At 44.7% G+C, this 17,392-nt stretch overlaps 1 protein-coding gene across 1 annotated transcript in view; it reads right to left on the bottom strand.

Moving 5' to 3' along the window:
• Positions 1–17,392, bottom strand: part of RAPGEF4 (Rap guanine nucleotide exchange factor 4) — a 1,206,373-nt gene that overhangs the window by 474,569 nt on the left and 714,412 nt on the right. The window contains exon 9 of the mRNA XM_086956142.1: positions 16,014–16,135. Within this exon, the coding sequence (XP_086812268.1) occupies positions 16,014–16,135 (122 nt within the window). The remainder of the gene's footprint in view (positions 1–16,013; positions 16,136–17,392) is intronic.

Below are 17,392 nucleotides of genomic sequence, written 5' to 3'. Positions count from 1 at the left end.
ACAATTTGGTTCAGGATGATATAAGGCAGAATTCTTATGTTTTATTGCCATTTAAAAAAAAAATCTTCTAACTCCTTTGAACAAAACCCCATTGTCTGTTAATATACTTCTCTTCCAGCGGGGGCTTGTCCATGTGGGCGGTGTGGAGTTGCCCCACTAATAAATATTGACGCATTTATTTCAATAGCGCGCACCCGCCACAAATTATTAATACATTACAATTTCAAGTTTCAATGTCGAAATTCTTGTATTAATAATTTAAAGCGGTGCCCAACTTGCGTGTCAGCGTCACGTCACACCGTTACGTCACGTGCACTCATCATAATAAGCACAGTTACACAATTGCTTTCAATAAAGATGAGTGCCGGCACCGCACCTGCGCACTGTCACCGGCACAGTGAGCACAGTGCGCATGTTGGGTTTGGCCAACTGCCTTTCCGCGGCCAGGAACCCAACATGCCCACAGTGCCCTTTGCGAAGCAAGCACAAGGGGCCTGGGGGTTTGCCGCAAATCACAGGCCCCAGTGGTTTGAAAATGAGCAGAGAGTTTGCCTGCTCACCCCAATCCTGGCGCTGCTCTCTTACAGAGAGAGCCTCTCTCTGTAAGAGAGCAGCGCCAGGATTGACTGCAGTGCTGCAGCATGCGAGGCGGCGGTTGCCAGTCTAGTCTGCAGCACTAGTAGCACAGAGAAGCATCGACTCACTTGGCACGCGTGGGAGGTCCCGCCCAGCGTCCAACATTGCAATGCCCAATCACTGTAATGGCTTATTGTTAAGCCATGCAGTGATTGGCTAATTCTGCCGTTGCTGGGCAAATCGGGTCAGCCAGGGTCCCTTCCACCTCCTCCTCAGTCTCACAGTGGACTGGAGCACATGTCTACTCGACTCTGCATTCGTCACTCTTGAGATCGAATCGAGCAGTACTGTAGTGTGTAGTCCCTAAGTCCACGCCAGTGACTCCAATCATCAGCCATCTGATTCTGAACATTGATCTGACTGTCACTGTCAAGAAAGTCAACTGTTAGCACACGTACTAGTTAACTACTTAAGTTGTCTTGTGTTGTTGGTTCACTACTAAGGTCCGGGACAGCTGGTTCCGGAGGTGTGAGGCTGAGGCGGCCATGATCACGCCTTTGCTCAGCCCACTCGTGTGGAGATTTCAGTGAAATCTCCATTCAGATTTGGCTGCTGATGAATGACTGAGGCACGCACGCACAGACAAAAAACTTCGGGATTGACCGGTTCGTGCGAATTCAGGATGGCTGGTCACTCCTTAACAAGTAGCATCGGAATATAATATTGGTTATATAATTCACTGCTGGGCACCCCAGAGGAAATCACTGCACAGCACAGCAGGGAATTATATAACCAATATATTCCTAAACTAACTGGTAAAGCTGCCCAAAGTGCCCATACCATATTGAAATGCTCCCGAACCTCAGCGCGTGCCGCGTTTGCCTTCTCGTAATCCCGGCCTGGCGGCCTCTACTGGAACGAGTGTCGGGGCCTGGGCCAGCTCGCGACTGTCAAAAAATGTAATACGCATCATGCGTATTAAATTTATATAACGCATCGCATGGAAGGTAGGGTGGGCCTTGAAAGTTAATGAATGGCCCGCGGCACCACATTACATTTGTTGGCCACTTGTCCCTCAGCGTGTTTTTCCATAATTATCCTACACTGATTCACTACGCAATCGCATGCACACCAAGGCTCACCGCAGCCGCATACAGTATACTGATTCCCCCTAGGTCAAAAGTAAGTCTGGCCTGGCTGTTATCCTGAATCCCTACATGCATCATGAATTGCTCAGGGACCGCATTCATTCAAATCATGTATGGAGACGAGACGGTTTTGCATAGGGTGCCGGCGATGTATTATTAATCTCAGAGTCAGAGATCTGAGTGACTGACTCCAGAGAGATGTGAGGAGCAGCTACGGAAAAGTGGAAAGATTAGCGCTGCGGTAATGAGTTGTACCGGGAGTGAATATTAATAATGAAGGCTCGCATCCCTGACCCTGAGTGATATTCCGGAATTTCAGGTCATCATGTAACTGAGTACGGTCTTCTTGTTATGGCTGTCTTGACAGTGCGATCGGGTTCAGTCAGAGCTGAAGATTTACGACTCCTAGCAGCACATCCACATACTGCCAGTTCTTTCGTACACCGGAGCACTACCTATGCTCAGGCTGTCATCACAAACACAGCACTGATGGCTTCTCTCAAACTGTGCAGCTTAGCACTGTCATGCCTTGATCATACCTGTCCGCTATATCCATCAAACCTCCGATGAGTGGCAAAAACTGCCTTTATTAGGCTTCTCCGCTTATATCTACTTCTACTTCAATTGAAGCTCTTTCTGAAAGGTGTTGCTAACTTAGAGTGTCAACGGATTGTATTGGAGACACTAGCACATGTAGCTCCATTTGAAAGTTATCTCGACTCATAGGCCAATATTTTATTGGGCTCAATAACAAGATACTTGCTCTTGAATCGAGATTTACAAGTAAAGCGAAAGTACAACACTTTTTCTAAAGCAGAAATGTACCAAAATAATGCCTGGTAAAAAACTGTACAAGGAAACGCCACACCAATGCATGAAAACCTCTCTTGTGCTCTATGGCTTGTGGTATTGAAGCTATACCTTCAGAGTTTGTACTCATTTCTTTAAACTTTGCTGGTAGCATAATAAATATGACAATCTCTTTGTGGTTGTGCGTGAGACCTAATATTTCTGTGTTGCATGTTTTCAGGAAATTAGACGGAAGAAATGACTTCCCCTCACAAAGGTGTCGCCTGCTCTGACTCTGGCACTTAGCACGCAAGCACTCCATCGCATGGAAACCACGCTAACACCACCATGTTGTCTGTAACCAACAGCCTGCCATCGCGCTCTAATTGAGGAAGATTCCTTATAGCCCAGCAATAAGCTATGTTTTCATCAGCACCTTCCTCCTTTGCAATGTTCTATGTGTGCCCACCGAAATTTGAATGCCTGAGGTGTCATGAACAAACATGGTGATGGAGTGAGAAAAGAGACTACAAAACATGACAGGGTATAATTAAATTAGTAATTTGCAAGTTTTGTAGTCTCTTTTAGACGGCTCAGCTCAGTATCTAGATAGTATCTCAAAATAAACTGAAATAAATGCATTCTCGGCTGCATGGTAGTTTGCTCTGGGGTCCCAGAGTCTGGTGCAGTTGCTATGTCTGTTTCTATACTCAGAAATGCATTGTATCTCGAAGTCTGTTATGAAGCTCCGTGGTTATACTGAATAAGCAGCTGCCTATGTTACATGACATCTCTTTATTAATGTAATAGCTGCTCTTTCACAATTGCTTTATTTACCTCCCTGCTTTCTCAAATTTGCTTGAAAATGCACCATTTGTCCACTCCAATTTTCTTGGGGGGAATCCCCCCAAGCCTTCCTTAGGTTGTTCTGGGTGGCTACCGCTACGCTCGCTCGCTACGGTGCAGTATCAGATTGATTTTACACCCCACTGCTTTCAAATGTCACCAGCCACCACTGTTCTCTTCTGAATAAGCTCTCAAGAAATTAAACAACTGCTCCTGTTGTTATTTCTCCAATGCACACAAACTCAGGCTACCGAAAAAACAAATCCCTCACCACCAAGAGAAGAAGAGTAGCTGTTTCCTCCCCCTCAATGGTCCAACTAAATCCATGGCAATTTTTCTGCCTAAGTCCATTAGTTAATTCTATACATACCAAGGGAACATACCTCACGTTATGGATCTTATCACTCTCTTTACACTCATAACACTCATGTATCTTCCTTTCAATATCCAAATCTACACCTGGCCACCAAAAATCTGTCCTTATTCTCTCCTTGGTTTTGACTGTACCCAAGTGTCCTTCTTCGGCCATACCAACGATTCTGCCTCTTATATTATTAGAAACCATCAAATGGTCCTCTCTAAAAGTAAACTTGTCATAAAATGCTAATTCTCCTTTAATCATCCAAAATGGGTGAACTTTCTCATTCAACTCTTTCTTTGTCGGCCAACCATTCAGAATGAAAGGAATTATAGTTCTAAGAACATCATCTAGCTTGCCCTCTGATTTTCACCCTTCTTCTGAGACTGCCTCTTCGATAACCACACAAGCTCCTTCATCTGACCAATCCACATCATCTGACAATTCCTGCACTTTTTTACTTAATGGAATCAAACCAGAAAGTCAGTCAGATGTACAGTTCTGTACTCCACAGTGAATGTAAACTCTTGCAATTCAACGACCCATTTACATACCCTTGCTGAAACACTATCCAACCCTTTCTTCATAAAGATTTTACATGGATTTATGGTCAGATCCCACCATGAAATTTCTGCCTGTAAGACATGTGGTTGCGGTTGACTAAGATGTGAGCCCTGGTCAAGCAGCAACAACAATCATTGTCCGGGTGAGGTACAAGCCAACCCTAACATAACGTGTTCTCAACCCTCACAGAGCAGTCAGGCTTAACTTAATGGCAATGTGTGAAGTGTTTATGCAACACTTCAAACACTAATAAAGTGAAAACCAGACAAAAAGGATCCCACACTAACTTGGAAAATAGAACTTTCTTTAGTAAATAAAACAAGACCAAAAGGACAAAAACCCAATCAGTATGGCCATGCTTGGCGACTTCTTTATCTGTATATCCTTGAACTGTTTAATTCTGAAGCTTGTTTTTAATTTAATAAATAGAATTCCTTAAAAAACTCCAATCAGTAGTACCAGAGTCATGAATTTTTAGAGATTTTAGTAAAAATAGTGCCAAAAAGCTCAAAGCGCCCACTGTGAAAAAGAAGGTCCCCTTTGAGGATCGATGAGGTGGTGAAATAATGGCCCATGCCTTCCCATTGGTCTATCTGCCTCCCATTTGTTGTATATTCCACTCCAGTTTCCCAAAGCTGCTCCTCATTGCCATGTAGCTTTCATGCCTTCTTGGAGAGGAGTAGAAAATGGTTTGGAATAGAAATTACTAAATGACAAGTGCAAAGTTTTTAAACATGCATGATACTTATATTATACTGGATAATGAATATCCGCACATGTACGAACCCTTGAGGACCTTATTGTTGTTAGGGTTGTCCTAAAAGGGTGATCATCCTTAGATCCATACAGACAGTACAGTGCTTGAAGAGGCTGGTGGTGGCCCAACAGTGTATTGTTATCAAAAAGTGAAATTGGTCAACTTTTAAAGAAGGATAATTATGGTAACAATGGAATCCTCCAAAGTAAGTCGTACATTTATTGTTCATAGGAAACAACAGTTTCAGGAGAGGCAGAAGAATACAATATAAAGTGATTTTAGCTCTATCTGGTGGCTGGAGACAGCTGAAATGGGGAATGAAAGTTGAGTGACCTCCCCCAAAGAGAAGTGGTTTGAATGTATTAATATAGGGGAGAGGAGTTGCCCTAACGGCTAGGGTGGTCGTCCTCGAATCTGGGAACTGGGTTCGAGTCTCGACAATGACGCTGAACATCCTGTGATTATGGGCAAATCACTTAATCTCCCAGTGCCTAACAAAAATAAAAAGTGTCCTCATGTAACGCAACTGGTGCTATGTAAAGAGCTCTGATGCCCAATACCTTCGGGTCAAGTTTGCGCTATATAAAACTCAGTAAAATAAAATGAAAAAATAAAAATAGAAAAAATATACTAACCTTTTTCACTTTTTGGAACAGAGAAATTACCATAGCAAGATATGTCTGTTGTCTACCACTTACCTGTCGACAGCATTAAAAATATATTGATTGCATTGAAAGGAAACAGTGCGGTCAGCCCAGAAAGAGTCGTAAATAAATTCCTTACATTTGATACCTATTAGTGGTCAAGGTTTTGATTAAGGGCCTTTGTTGTTTGTTTGAGATTTAGTTGCTTGACTGAAACGTGAATGGGCAACAATTATATTTATTTATAAACACCCATTATAAATGTTGTAGATATGACCCTGTCTAATATTTCACTATCTTGGGGATAGTTCTACAGTATCAGTATGTTTGCCTCAGTGGTAACAGGCACTCGGGCCAAAAGAGGCTACTCTTGCTGCTCCGTGTAGCTCCAGCATGGGAAGAGAGCAGGGGTCAGTGGAGTCCACAGAGGGCTCCTGGGGTCTGGAGGGCCTTAAATGGTGTCCTCGCGTGGTCCCTGAGCATGATCCTGGCAAGGCTGGTGTTAGAAATTGGGTTTTCTTTGGCAGAGGTATGCACCCTGTCCAAGCAGGAACCATAATCCTGGTCAAGGTAAGTGTAGTACACACTAAAGGTTTACCTGTGCTCACCCTCGAGTAGGTTGGCACAGAGCAGTCAGGCTAAATTAAAGAGGCAGTGTCTAAAATATTTATGCACACACACACAATAACACAGTGAAAACGCCACAAAGTACTCCACACCAGTTTAGAAACATAGCCAATATTTATCTGAGTAACACAAAACCAAAACTATAAACATCCAATACACCCAAATCAAGATATGTCTTTTTAAAGCCTATATGGAAAACAGTGCTTAAAGCTTTCCTAGTATTACGAATGTTATTTGCAGTCATGCAAGGCCGGTGAAGAGCAATAAAGTCGAAACATGGGTCCCTCAGAGAGGTTGCCGCCCCATACCTTGAGAAAACAATGCCCCCAAATAGCCAGAATGTAGAAGGGGGTCTGTTGGGGTCAGTCAGACCGAAGTAATGGCACAGTTTAAAGCCGCCTACGAGGGCGTGCAGGCTGTCTACACAAACCCCACAGGCCATGCTGAGACACAGTACCTGACTGGAGGTGAACAAGATGCACTCTGTGTGTCAGAACACACAGAGTGCATCTTCTGCACACAGGCGGGCTGCCGAGTCTCGCGGTCTAGACCCTTGTCACTGGCAAGCTGCAAATAACCCAAGCAATGCATCGCTGTTGAGTCACGCTAGGTGGAGTTCCGTTGGTGCTGCAGCGGCACCGGAAAGGAGTGCGGCGATTTGTATCAACCCCCTGCCTCTGTAGGCCACAGCACTGGTAGGGCATGAGCGCTGATCTTTGCAGAATGAAGCGCTGATATTTGGTAAGACGAAGCTGGAGATCAGATACAAGCTGACCTTTGTTGAGTTTAGCTACAGGACTCACAGATTGCAGAGTCCAGCAGTGGTTGTTGGGAGACAAGGTTTTTGATGGCCCTGAGACGTATTGAACAGGGGGCAAGCCAACAAGCCCTCAGAGTTAAATTTGTTTCAGAGGTTGTAGCCAACAGATGCAGTCTTTCTCACTGTCAGACAACAGGCAGCAGGCCAACACAGCAAAGCGAATCGCAAAGTGATACTCCCTCCTACGGCAAAGCAATTTGCAGGACAACACAGCAAAGCAGTTAGCAAAGTGGCAGGCCCTCCTGCAGCACAACAGCTCTTCCTCTTGGCAGGATCTCCTCAGGTCTCAAAAGTGAACTGAGTACATTGTGTCAGAGATACAGTACTTATACCCATTTTAGTCTGTGAAGTAGGGAGACTTCAAAGAAAAGTCTCTGTGGTGCACAAGACCCTGCGCTGGCTCCAGACTCACTACAGGGGGGTATGACACACTTTGTGTGGGACAGGCCCTAGCCCTTTCAGGTAGAAGTATCACCCCTTCCACACATGCTGCTCAGGCAGGCCCATCAACATACAGATGACCACTCAGACACACCTATCCTTCCTTTGTGCATGTCTGTCTAGAAGGAATGCAGGAAGCCAGCTTTAACCCAGTCCAGATGTTTATTCTAGACAGGCAGAAGGCACTAAAGGGTTTAAGTAAGAAAATGCCATATTTCTAAAAGTAGCATTTTTAGACCTGCAATTTAAAAACCAACTTCTCTAAAAGATGTGTTTTTAAATTGTGAGTCCAGACACACCAACTTTACATGTCCTATCTTTTCCTAATTGAAAGATACACTTGTAAAAGGTTACAAGGCAGCTCTAATGTTACCCTATAAGCAGTGCTTGATTTGCAAAAAAGATAAGTGCCAGGTCTCTCGTCAGGAGGCCACTGCACCTTGTACCACACATTGCCCCTGTCAGCGCCGCCAATGATAGTAACAACACAAGTGCTAACATTCACACTCCTACAAGTGTGACAGTTCAAACTATTTCAGGCCCCCAAAGCATTAAGAATGGCTTGGATGGCAGGTAGTATTCATTTTTAATGCAATTGAACTAATAATTAACTGTTGTTGTGGTCATCTAAATTAGGCAGGCTGCGCCACCTTGTGGCAGACTGTCACACGCCCTGGTGCTGGCAATTGAGTGCCGGTGCCGAGCACCGGAAACCACAGGCTCAAATTAGGTACTGCCTATTGGAGAGATAGGCCTTACAGTAGTGAAATACAAATTAAAGAGTATTTCACTACTAGGGCATGTAAAACGTAAAAGTACATGTCCTATCTTTTAAGTACACTGTACCCTGCCCATGGGCTGCCCAGGTCCTACGCTAGGGGTGACCTATATGTAAAAAAAGGGAAGGTTTGTGCCTGGCAAGTATGTGACCTCGTCATTTCTAAATGGCACTTTAAAACTGCGTGACACAATCAGTGCTGCAGGCTTAGTAGTAGCATTTGATTCATATGCCCAGGGCACAAGTAGTGCACTTAACTAGGGACCGATAAGTAAACCGAATATGTCACTCAGCACATGCACTTTAGGCTGGTCAGCAGTCGCATAGTTTTGCCACTCTACTTGTAGAGCAGAGTTTGGTAAAAACTCCACCAACTGCTGCGTGGCAGAGTTTACCTCCCCACCCCTAACTGAGATGCCGGGAGCAACGAAAGCACGGGGGAAGTCACATGTGGGCAGAATGCTCAGTGAATCGTGAAGCATGCTTACAGCTGCTGCACTGTTGTAATATTTTATTTTCACTGAATTGAGCTATGGATTTTATTTCACAATGAACAATCGGCGACTGGATTGCTACTCACTGTTGGTATGTTGAACATACTGAACGAAATGAAAGCAAGCGGGTTTTCCTGGAATCTCTTAGTAAGAGCAGCACCATCTGGCGAGAATCTAGGGGCATTGCAGGCCACTTCACCCAGCTGAGAGGAAGAGGGTGGGTAAAGCATAATAAGGATTGTGCCCCAAGCCTCTGACTCCAACCGGTGTGATGGTTATCTTTCCACGTCTGTGTGCGCGGACAAAAAAAAAAGGAGGGCGGAAACATGAGAGCAACCAAGCAGAGTTTTGGCCCGGATGGGGTTGGTTGGGGTTGGGTGGGTGGCAAGAGTTTAGAAAAAAAGTTCCAGGAGACAGATGGCTGAGAGAGAATGCCTGCCACAGTGGAGGGAGGCTGTAGGGAAGCCGGAAAAAAGGGAGGCCCCTGGAAGCATATGCAGGTGGTGCCCTCAATCTCTCTAAATCTACCATAGGACAACAGACTTATTCAACTTAAAAGCTTCTTCTTAGCAGCAACATGACATACAGATTCAATGTGGAATCTTGAATGAGCGTGCCTTTTTTTCTGCGCAGCAGACTTTAGGGTCAATGAGTCTACAAGCATCGGGGGGCAAGAGGGTGGAAAGGAGTACATCCAGCAACTCCACAATCTCCAAGAATGTTGAGAAAGGCAAGAAGGAGCATAAACCTTAAAAGAGTAAAGGAGGCAAAGTCAGGGAGAAGGAGGGAAAGCTGCCTCCGAATGAAGGCCAAGCCTGGTAAGCCAACACTGCTATTGCTTGCTTTGGTCCTTTCTCGCTGGCTTGATTGTCCACTCTGGGCACTATGAATAGCTCAGGTGTGCTTCTCCCCCTCTCTCGGGGAGTTGTGTAAATCGCTCACTTCCTAGCTTCCCAGAGGGATGTGGGCTATTGACTTAGATCGTCTCTTCTGGGAGAAGAGAGGACGCCAACCTGTCTGCGCTGCCCTTTGTGGCACACGCCTCCTCACACTCCCCTGCCCCCTCTGCCCGCTGATCTCCCTGCCATGGATGTGAACAGAATAACGGAGCGCAGTCACAGTGCTCAGAATTGCTGCTGAGTCAGATGCAGACTTCACTAAATCCCTCTCTTATGATCTTCTTACAGAAAGGCTTGGAGGAAAGGGAGGATTCATGTCCCCGGCCTCGGCTGGTGACTGTAAGTGGAGACCAATGGGGATTGCTTCAGGGGTGTGAAATTGATTGCAGAACGTCAACTAAGCCGCATGAGCATTGGAAATCAAGCACAAGTTTACTTTGAAAGCTGTCAGTTTTTCTTGACATCTTGTTTGACTGCTAATTGATTCCGCTCACTCACGGACCTCCGCAGAATCTCATGGAGTTTTCAGGTAACGCCACCGAATTCCGCAGAGTGAAACTGGGTGACTTCTGCCCACCCCTAGTCAGCAGTGGCAAAGTGCTCAGCAAAAACGAAGTCATCACAGGTACTACAAGCTCCTTTCTTCTCTTTCGGCAACCCTCTCTGTGCCTCATATTACCACACGAGAATACCCTCCCCCCTTTTGCCTCCAACTGACGGTTCAGTGAAAGAAGGCCCATGATGAGGAAGGGCGCATCTTCCCACGGAAGAAGTGACTAAGCTCCATGTCACCCACCACTGAAATCACAGAAATGAACATAATCAGAATAAGCTGTGAGGCATAGAGCAAGAGGGGAACAAAGTTTTTTTTAACTAGGTGTAAAACTATCTTGTAAGTACACTGCCTTCTCAAAATATCAAATAAGTTGTGGCGGCTCCTGCGCTAAGATGGAGGACTGTCGCCAACTGCTCGTTTCATTAGCTTTATTCGATTTTGAAGTATAAAATCATAAAAGCACATTGCAATATATAATCAACATTACATTACATTTCATCTCATTTTACAACATGTAATATTATGGCATAAAAAGTCTTTAAAAGAAAACAGGTCATTGCGGAGTATATTAGGTCAAGACTGGATGTTAGTGCCCCTCACCCTGGCATCATTTCGGCCCAACCAACAGTGTCTCTCTTCATTAGAGTTGTATTGGGGAGAAAAGCTTCTCTGGGGTAGAAGTCAGATAGTCCCCAGGTGTGTATAGGCCCATCTCCTATCTGTGGTTGCCAGGTCTGGAGGTATGGGACGACATTACTGTTTCTGAACTTTATTAACACCAGGTCGCCAGGTCTCTTTTTTCGAAGCGGGCCCAGCCAACCCACCCTTCTAACACCCAGTATTCTACCGTCTATATCAGGAGGCAGGGGTCTATTCTTTGCTAACCAAAACAGTGTCTTGTTTGTTAGTTCTTGTTGACTTTCTGTTTTTCCATTAGTAAGTACTGGGACTCCAGAAAGAACGCACACAAACGGGGCAGCCTCCGGTGGTAGTTGTATGTGGTTAGATTTTTGTGGGATATTCACTGGATGGGGGAGTGATCTTTTGGGTGGTTTAGTTACTTTATTCAGCCCCATTGGTGGTATTGTACGTTTTGCGGACACATTCTGGATAGTTGGAATTAGCGAGTGCGATGCTACCGGTCGGAGTTGGTTGAGGTTACTTTGGGGAGTTGTTTGAAGAGACTGTGAATGATTAGAGCAGACCGTACTTTTTAAAAGTAGTGAATTTGTCTTAGTCATTTCCTCAATTGCCATGATCCTCTCCCCGAGATTATTCATTCTTTCTATCAGGGGATGTATCAAAGAGTTGATCATGGTTTGCATCTGAGCCAAGAGGGTTGGTGAGGTAAGGGATACAGGGACTAACAGTTTCGCGGGATCCTTACATGTTTCCGGGGAAAGGGTGATAAGCAATGGTGAGTTCAAAGACAGTTTTTGCTGCTTTGTGCCAGAAAGATCCGGGAGGGACATTATGGGGTTAGTGTTATCTATAGCAGGTGAAGAGATTGGCGTACCCAGGAGATTTCCATGTGGTGGAGATAGTATGCAGGAATGGGGACTTGTAATGATTATGGGACGGGTAGAAGCACTAATTTGCTCAGCGGTGGTCTCGACAGCAACGTACTTGGTGTTACATAAGCTATTAAGTTCCTCTAACAGAGATAGGCTTTGTGGGGCGGCAGTTAACTGTGGGGGGGAGGAGTCACTACTGGTACAGTCTATTGACAGTTGGCTTCGTTCTATCGTTAGTGTTTTTTGGACTTTCGGTGGTGTTGGTTTGGTGAAATAGTGGGCCAGTGTCCCCTTAGCCAGGTCCCTTGTCTGTGTGGAGTTATTTCGGCCCCCCTTGCGTGTCATGATCTGAGTAGCAACGGGCACCACCAAGGACTGGGGATGTTTCCAAAACAAGTTATTTTACCTCCTTCTGATGCACGGCCACGGGGGGTGGCCCGGCCCGTCCTCCTCTGGCCTCTGACGGCCACGGACGGCCCGCCCTCTGCCCGGGCTCAGCCCGGCTGGTCCCGCGCGCGGTCCCGCGTCGCGGGGGTTTTCCTCGGGTTAAATGCGCCTCCGTGCGCGGAAGTGTCCTTGGCCGTTTCCGCCGCGTTGGCGCTATGCTGCCTGGGGTATGTAGTCCCCACCTCCGCACTGCGGCCGCTATGGATGGATCTGCGGCGGCGGGAGGGGGGGAAGAGAACACCAACAAGCCCACCGGGATTCCGTTATGCCGCCTGCACCAGGGCACAGGTAGGGACAATTGCTGCAAGACCCCCGTCGATTTCCTGAGGCCGCCCGCTCTGCCGGGGTTTTCCTCGGGTTAAATGCGCCTCCGTGCGCGGAAGTGTCCTTGGCCGTTTCCGCCGCGTTGGCGCTATGCTGCCTGGGGTATGTAGTCCCCACCTCCGCACTGCGGCCGCTATGGATGGATCTGCGGCGGCGGGAGGGGGGGAAGAGAACACCAACAAGCCCACCGGGATTCCGTTATGCCGCCTGCACCAGGGCACAGGTAGGGACAATTGCTGCAAGACCCCCGTCGATTTCCTGAGGCCGCCCGCCAACTGCTCAATGAGTGACCAATTAAAAACAGAAAAATAACTTAACGTTATTATAATTTTATTTAAACTACTGGCTCAGTTGGTTGGGGGCGGGACGGGTTGGGCTGTTTAGAGGATGGGGGAGTGGTGGGCACTTCCTAAGTGTGCATGACAATTTGGCCGGCCGTCTCGGGCCGTCCAAAATGTCATGCACCCTTTGTATGTTCTCCACAAAGGCTGCATTACAGCCTGGGTGGAGAACATCCCAGGCTCCAATTCCCTGTCTGAACGCCAAACGACGGCGCTCAGACCAATCACAACACTGCATTGCCACATCCAGGTAAGTGTTTTTTAAAATATATTTTTAATTACCTCCCCCCACACCCGTTCTGTAGGAGCCACTACTGCAAAGAGCAGCCTTTCAAAAACCCTCAATCACATAGAGGCCCTCAGTTCCCCAGACAAAAGACAGACCACAGCATAAAAAGAACTAGCGTATTTTCAATAAGTGGTTTTGAATAGAGAGGGAGCAGGTATAATTAATCAGCTTGAGACCTTTACTTGCTGCCCCCTGCTGGAAGTGTTAATCTCTCGCCTCTCAAAATATCTGGACCAAGATATATTTGCTCCTGTCACGTGGTCCCATTTGAAGAATGAATGAACTAATAAATTGCCTTTTGAATAATGCAAAGGGCTGCTTCCAAGGAAGCATCTCAGTGCTAATCAGCAGACAACAGTCAATCCTACCCTATATTAAAGAGAAAGGTCTTCAATCTCTTTTGAACAAGGCTTCAGAGTTGATCAAACTCAATCCAAATGGCAGCTTATTCAACAATGTAGTAACTAGTAGTGAGAAGGATCGGCTGACCCTCCGGGCTTTATAAGCTCTAGGCACCCAGAGCAGTCCCTGATTGAAAGAGAAGAGAATTCTAGATGGAGAATATTCACAAAATTGGTTCGTGAGATAGAGGGGTCCCTTTTTGAGAATATATTTTAAGATGATTAACAAATCCTTGAATTTGATCCTTTCATAGACCGACAGCCAATGAAGTTGCATGAAGCCAGAACGGAAAGACTGCTTCCTTGGGCAATTAAGAGTCAGACGGGCAACTGCACATTGAACCAGCTGAAGTTTATTCATCAACTAGGCAGTGGCTCCTAGAGCAAGTGAATTAGCATAATCTAATCTAGAGATGACTAGCGCCAGCACAATTGTTTTCCAGGTTGGAGCGGGTAAAAAGTTTTTTTAAAGATTTCAGTTATACAAGTCATAGTAATTTCCCGAATTTGCCCACCGTGGAGGGGCCAGAAGGTTCCCTGATCAGTAGGCCACCATTTTTTTAAATCAAGAGGGAAGTAGTTGCCAAACAAACGGAAGTAGCTGTGGCTTATCCGGATTTGGTTTTAAACAGCTCGATTTCATCCAATTTGCCACATCTGAGAGGAAACCTCGAAAACTGTCTACCAGGGAATCATCATTTTCTGGAAAGAAAGCATTAATTGCGTAAGACACAATATTGAAACTCCAACATTCCTCCATCTTGAACAAGGCAGCCATATAAATGTTTCTCCGTCATTTTCTCTAATGCTGGTAGCAGAGATATGGGTCTATAATTACTCAAGATGGAAGTATCAGCATTCAGTAGAACATTTTAAATGGGAATGAACATCGTTCACTGCATCCTTTCATGCAAGGCCAATAATTGTTCTCTTATATTTTGTGACAGGTGTACAAACATCAAATTAATTTCAGTTTTCCTGCTCTCAAAGGCATGAACATCAGATTTATTAATCATTGTCCATGTGATATGAGAAGTGATCCTTGTACAGTTCATTTTCAATCTATATGTGGAACATTGCCATTTGGATTATCCAGTGATAATCATACATGAGAATATCTCATTGATAAAGCCTTATTTTCCGTTTTACGAAATGGCATTCCTCAAGATGGCTCAGGGAGTTCACCGCTAGACACTGAAATCTGCTGTGATCTGTAGGTCACAACTTTAAATCGGGGAATGGCAAATTCAACTTTCTATCCTACAAGCTCAGTAAATTTAGGGCCTTACGACTGGGTTATAGAACAGCTGTTAGGTGCAAGGACAGCATTTGGGCACCAGGTCTCCTGGGTAGCTGATTAACATTGGTCTCTCCTGATGGATGTCACCCACCACATTCCTTGCCATTTGGAAGATGTCTCAATTTCAACGGGTTCAAATGCTTCATTTCGAGATAGCTCCCGGATTTCCACATCTTGCCTCATACTACAGTTAAAATGCTGAGCTGGAGAACCCGATAACACCCATAGATGACTTGGAACAGAACAGAACACAACATGAGGGAAGATTCTAAGACCATAAATACATCATATATGATGCAAACCCTAAGCAACCCTTTAATGAGCTGAAAAGAACTATAATTGCATTTGTAGCTGAACGGATAATACATATGCGGACCGTCTTTCCAATAAGACAATGACTCGGTTCATTGGGCTACTCATCAAAGAAAGCAGCTTTTATTTCTGTCTGTACCTCATTTGGGCTATTTACTAAATCAGTAATTGAATTAACATTTTAATTGCATTACGGGGCATTAGGAGGGGACTCACTGAACAAAGATGTTTAGGTCTTGCCTAACGACAGCGTTAGCAGTCTAGCCAGGCTCATGTTTTCCAATAAAATTGTAATGCAAATACATTTAATTATATATACAAACAAGGGTTTTTTGTCCATCCCTCTTCATCCATTGGTCTGTTTTAGTGTCATTCACATTTTGCATCTGCCCACTGCAGCATTTAGCTAGGGGCAACAGGTCAGCCCACTTACACCATTGATACTCTTTACCTGAGTGAAAGCATTGAAAACTAATTCACTTCCGGTTTAGGGCTTGTGGGCGTGCTATGCTTTCAATTCTGTTTTCTTTGAATTTTTTTTTTACTTAATTTTTGTAATGGGTCATTTTTTCCACTTATTTTTTTTTTGCAAGCATCCAGGTCCCAGGGCCCAGAATTATTTATTTTGTTTCCTTAATATCTTTTAACACCAATTAAATATATATAAAAAAATAAATAAACACATACATAAATAAATACGTAAATGAAACAATTAATCAGTCTCACCAAGGCCAGACCTGCTGGCTTCGCAATGCTCGTTTGTGTTTCAGTTCTAACCAAATACTTACCGTGGTTAAGAACGCTTTCCTCAAGTAACACCTGCCACATGCCCACAGCCTGGGTTCGAGAATGAACACAGGAGCTTTGCTGCATCATCCAGTCAACCAGTTCAGTACCAACACAGCACTGCCTGTCAGAAAAAAATGGAATCTATGTATTAATTTGGTGTATAGAGTGCTCACGCATAAGTACTGCACATAGTCCTCCAAAATCCTACAAAAGTGCACAGAAAAAACAAGGAACTACATTGGTAGTAGAATACCAGGAAAGCATAAGCGGAAAGGTAAGGATTACTGGTGATTTTGTAGGGTGAACTAATGGTGGAAAGTGTAGTGGAGAAGAAGATACATGGGGAGTAGGTTCCAGTATTTGGGTACATGCAGGCTTAAAAGACTTGAAGTGGGAACGGGCAAAGGAGGGATGGGTTTGCAGTATTATAGTTTGGGAGGCAAAGCGCAGCAGTAAAGGAGCGGAGGGGTAAGGCTTTAAGGGCAGGTGGCTCGAAGAATAACAGCCAGTTTAACAAGCACTTCATAATCCACGAACATTTAAAAACACAGATCATTTTGCACTTTTATGTTACTTAAGGATTTGATACTTACATAAGGAAACTGTTTTTCCTGAAAAATAGACCCATATTTTCCATTTTAAAAGCTGAGGAAATGTGTCTATTCATTTGTTTTTATAGAAAGAGCAAACAAATAGCGTGACATCACCTTGTTCTGTGTGTTGCCCTGGTGCAAATTCCATTTGCTCCATTTTGCTTTATAAAAGATGTAACCGTGCTGAGGATGGATTGTATTTTATGAGCATTGTATGAAAGAAGGAGGAATTACATTATCTAAATACCCCGGAATAGTCCACAACTCTTTCGATTACTAATTAGAATACTAATTAGACTAGTGCACATTCCTTTTCACCGACTGAAGAGTAAAGCAGTGTCTATTTCTTCTCATTTCTGAATAGGGCTGTTCACATACTCTCCTCTGATTACTAAACACGACATTTCGTTCCTAAATGCAATAATCCTGGGTAACATTTCCTGTTTCAGGATGAAAGAGTGCACCTTCTTTTCAATTAATAATGAAAACGATGCAATTTTCCTTCACCTCACACATTTCTAAAACTAAGAATGTTTGCGGAAGCTAGGACACACATCCGAGTGAATTCAAGTGAGTGCTGCACTTAATCCCTCATCGTTTCAAGACACAGTTAAAGTGAATGATAGACAGACTCAGCTTTGGTACAATTTGCAAGTAAAGAGAATAGAGTGATGCGCAGAGTGCATCCACTTAGAAAGGATCAGAACCACTCCGTGACTCAAGCGTGCAAAGTGCCTGATGACAATGCTGTCTAACCTCAAATGCACCTTGGAGAGAAGGTTCCA

This window comes from Lissotriton vulgaris, chromosome 2_1, assembly GCF_964263255.1.
Source record: "Lissotriton vulgaris chromosome 2_1, aLisVul1.2, whole genome shotgun sequence".
Lineage (NCBI taxonomy): Eukaryota > Metazoa > Chordata > Amphibia > Caudata > Salamandridae > Lissotriton > Lissotriton vulgaris.
Note: the sequence above shows the minus strand (reverse complement) of the source record. Positions and strands in the feature narration are given on the sequence as shown.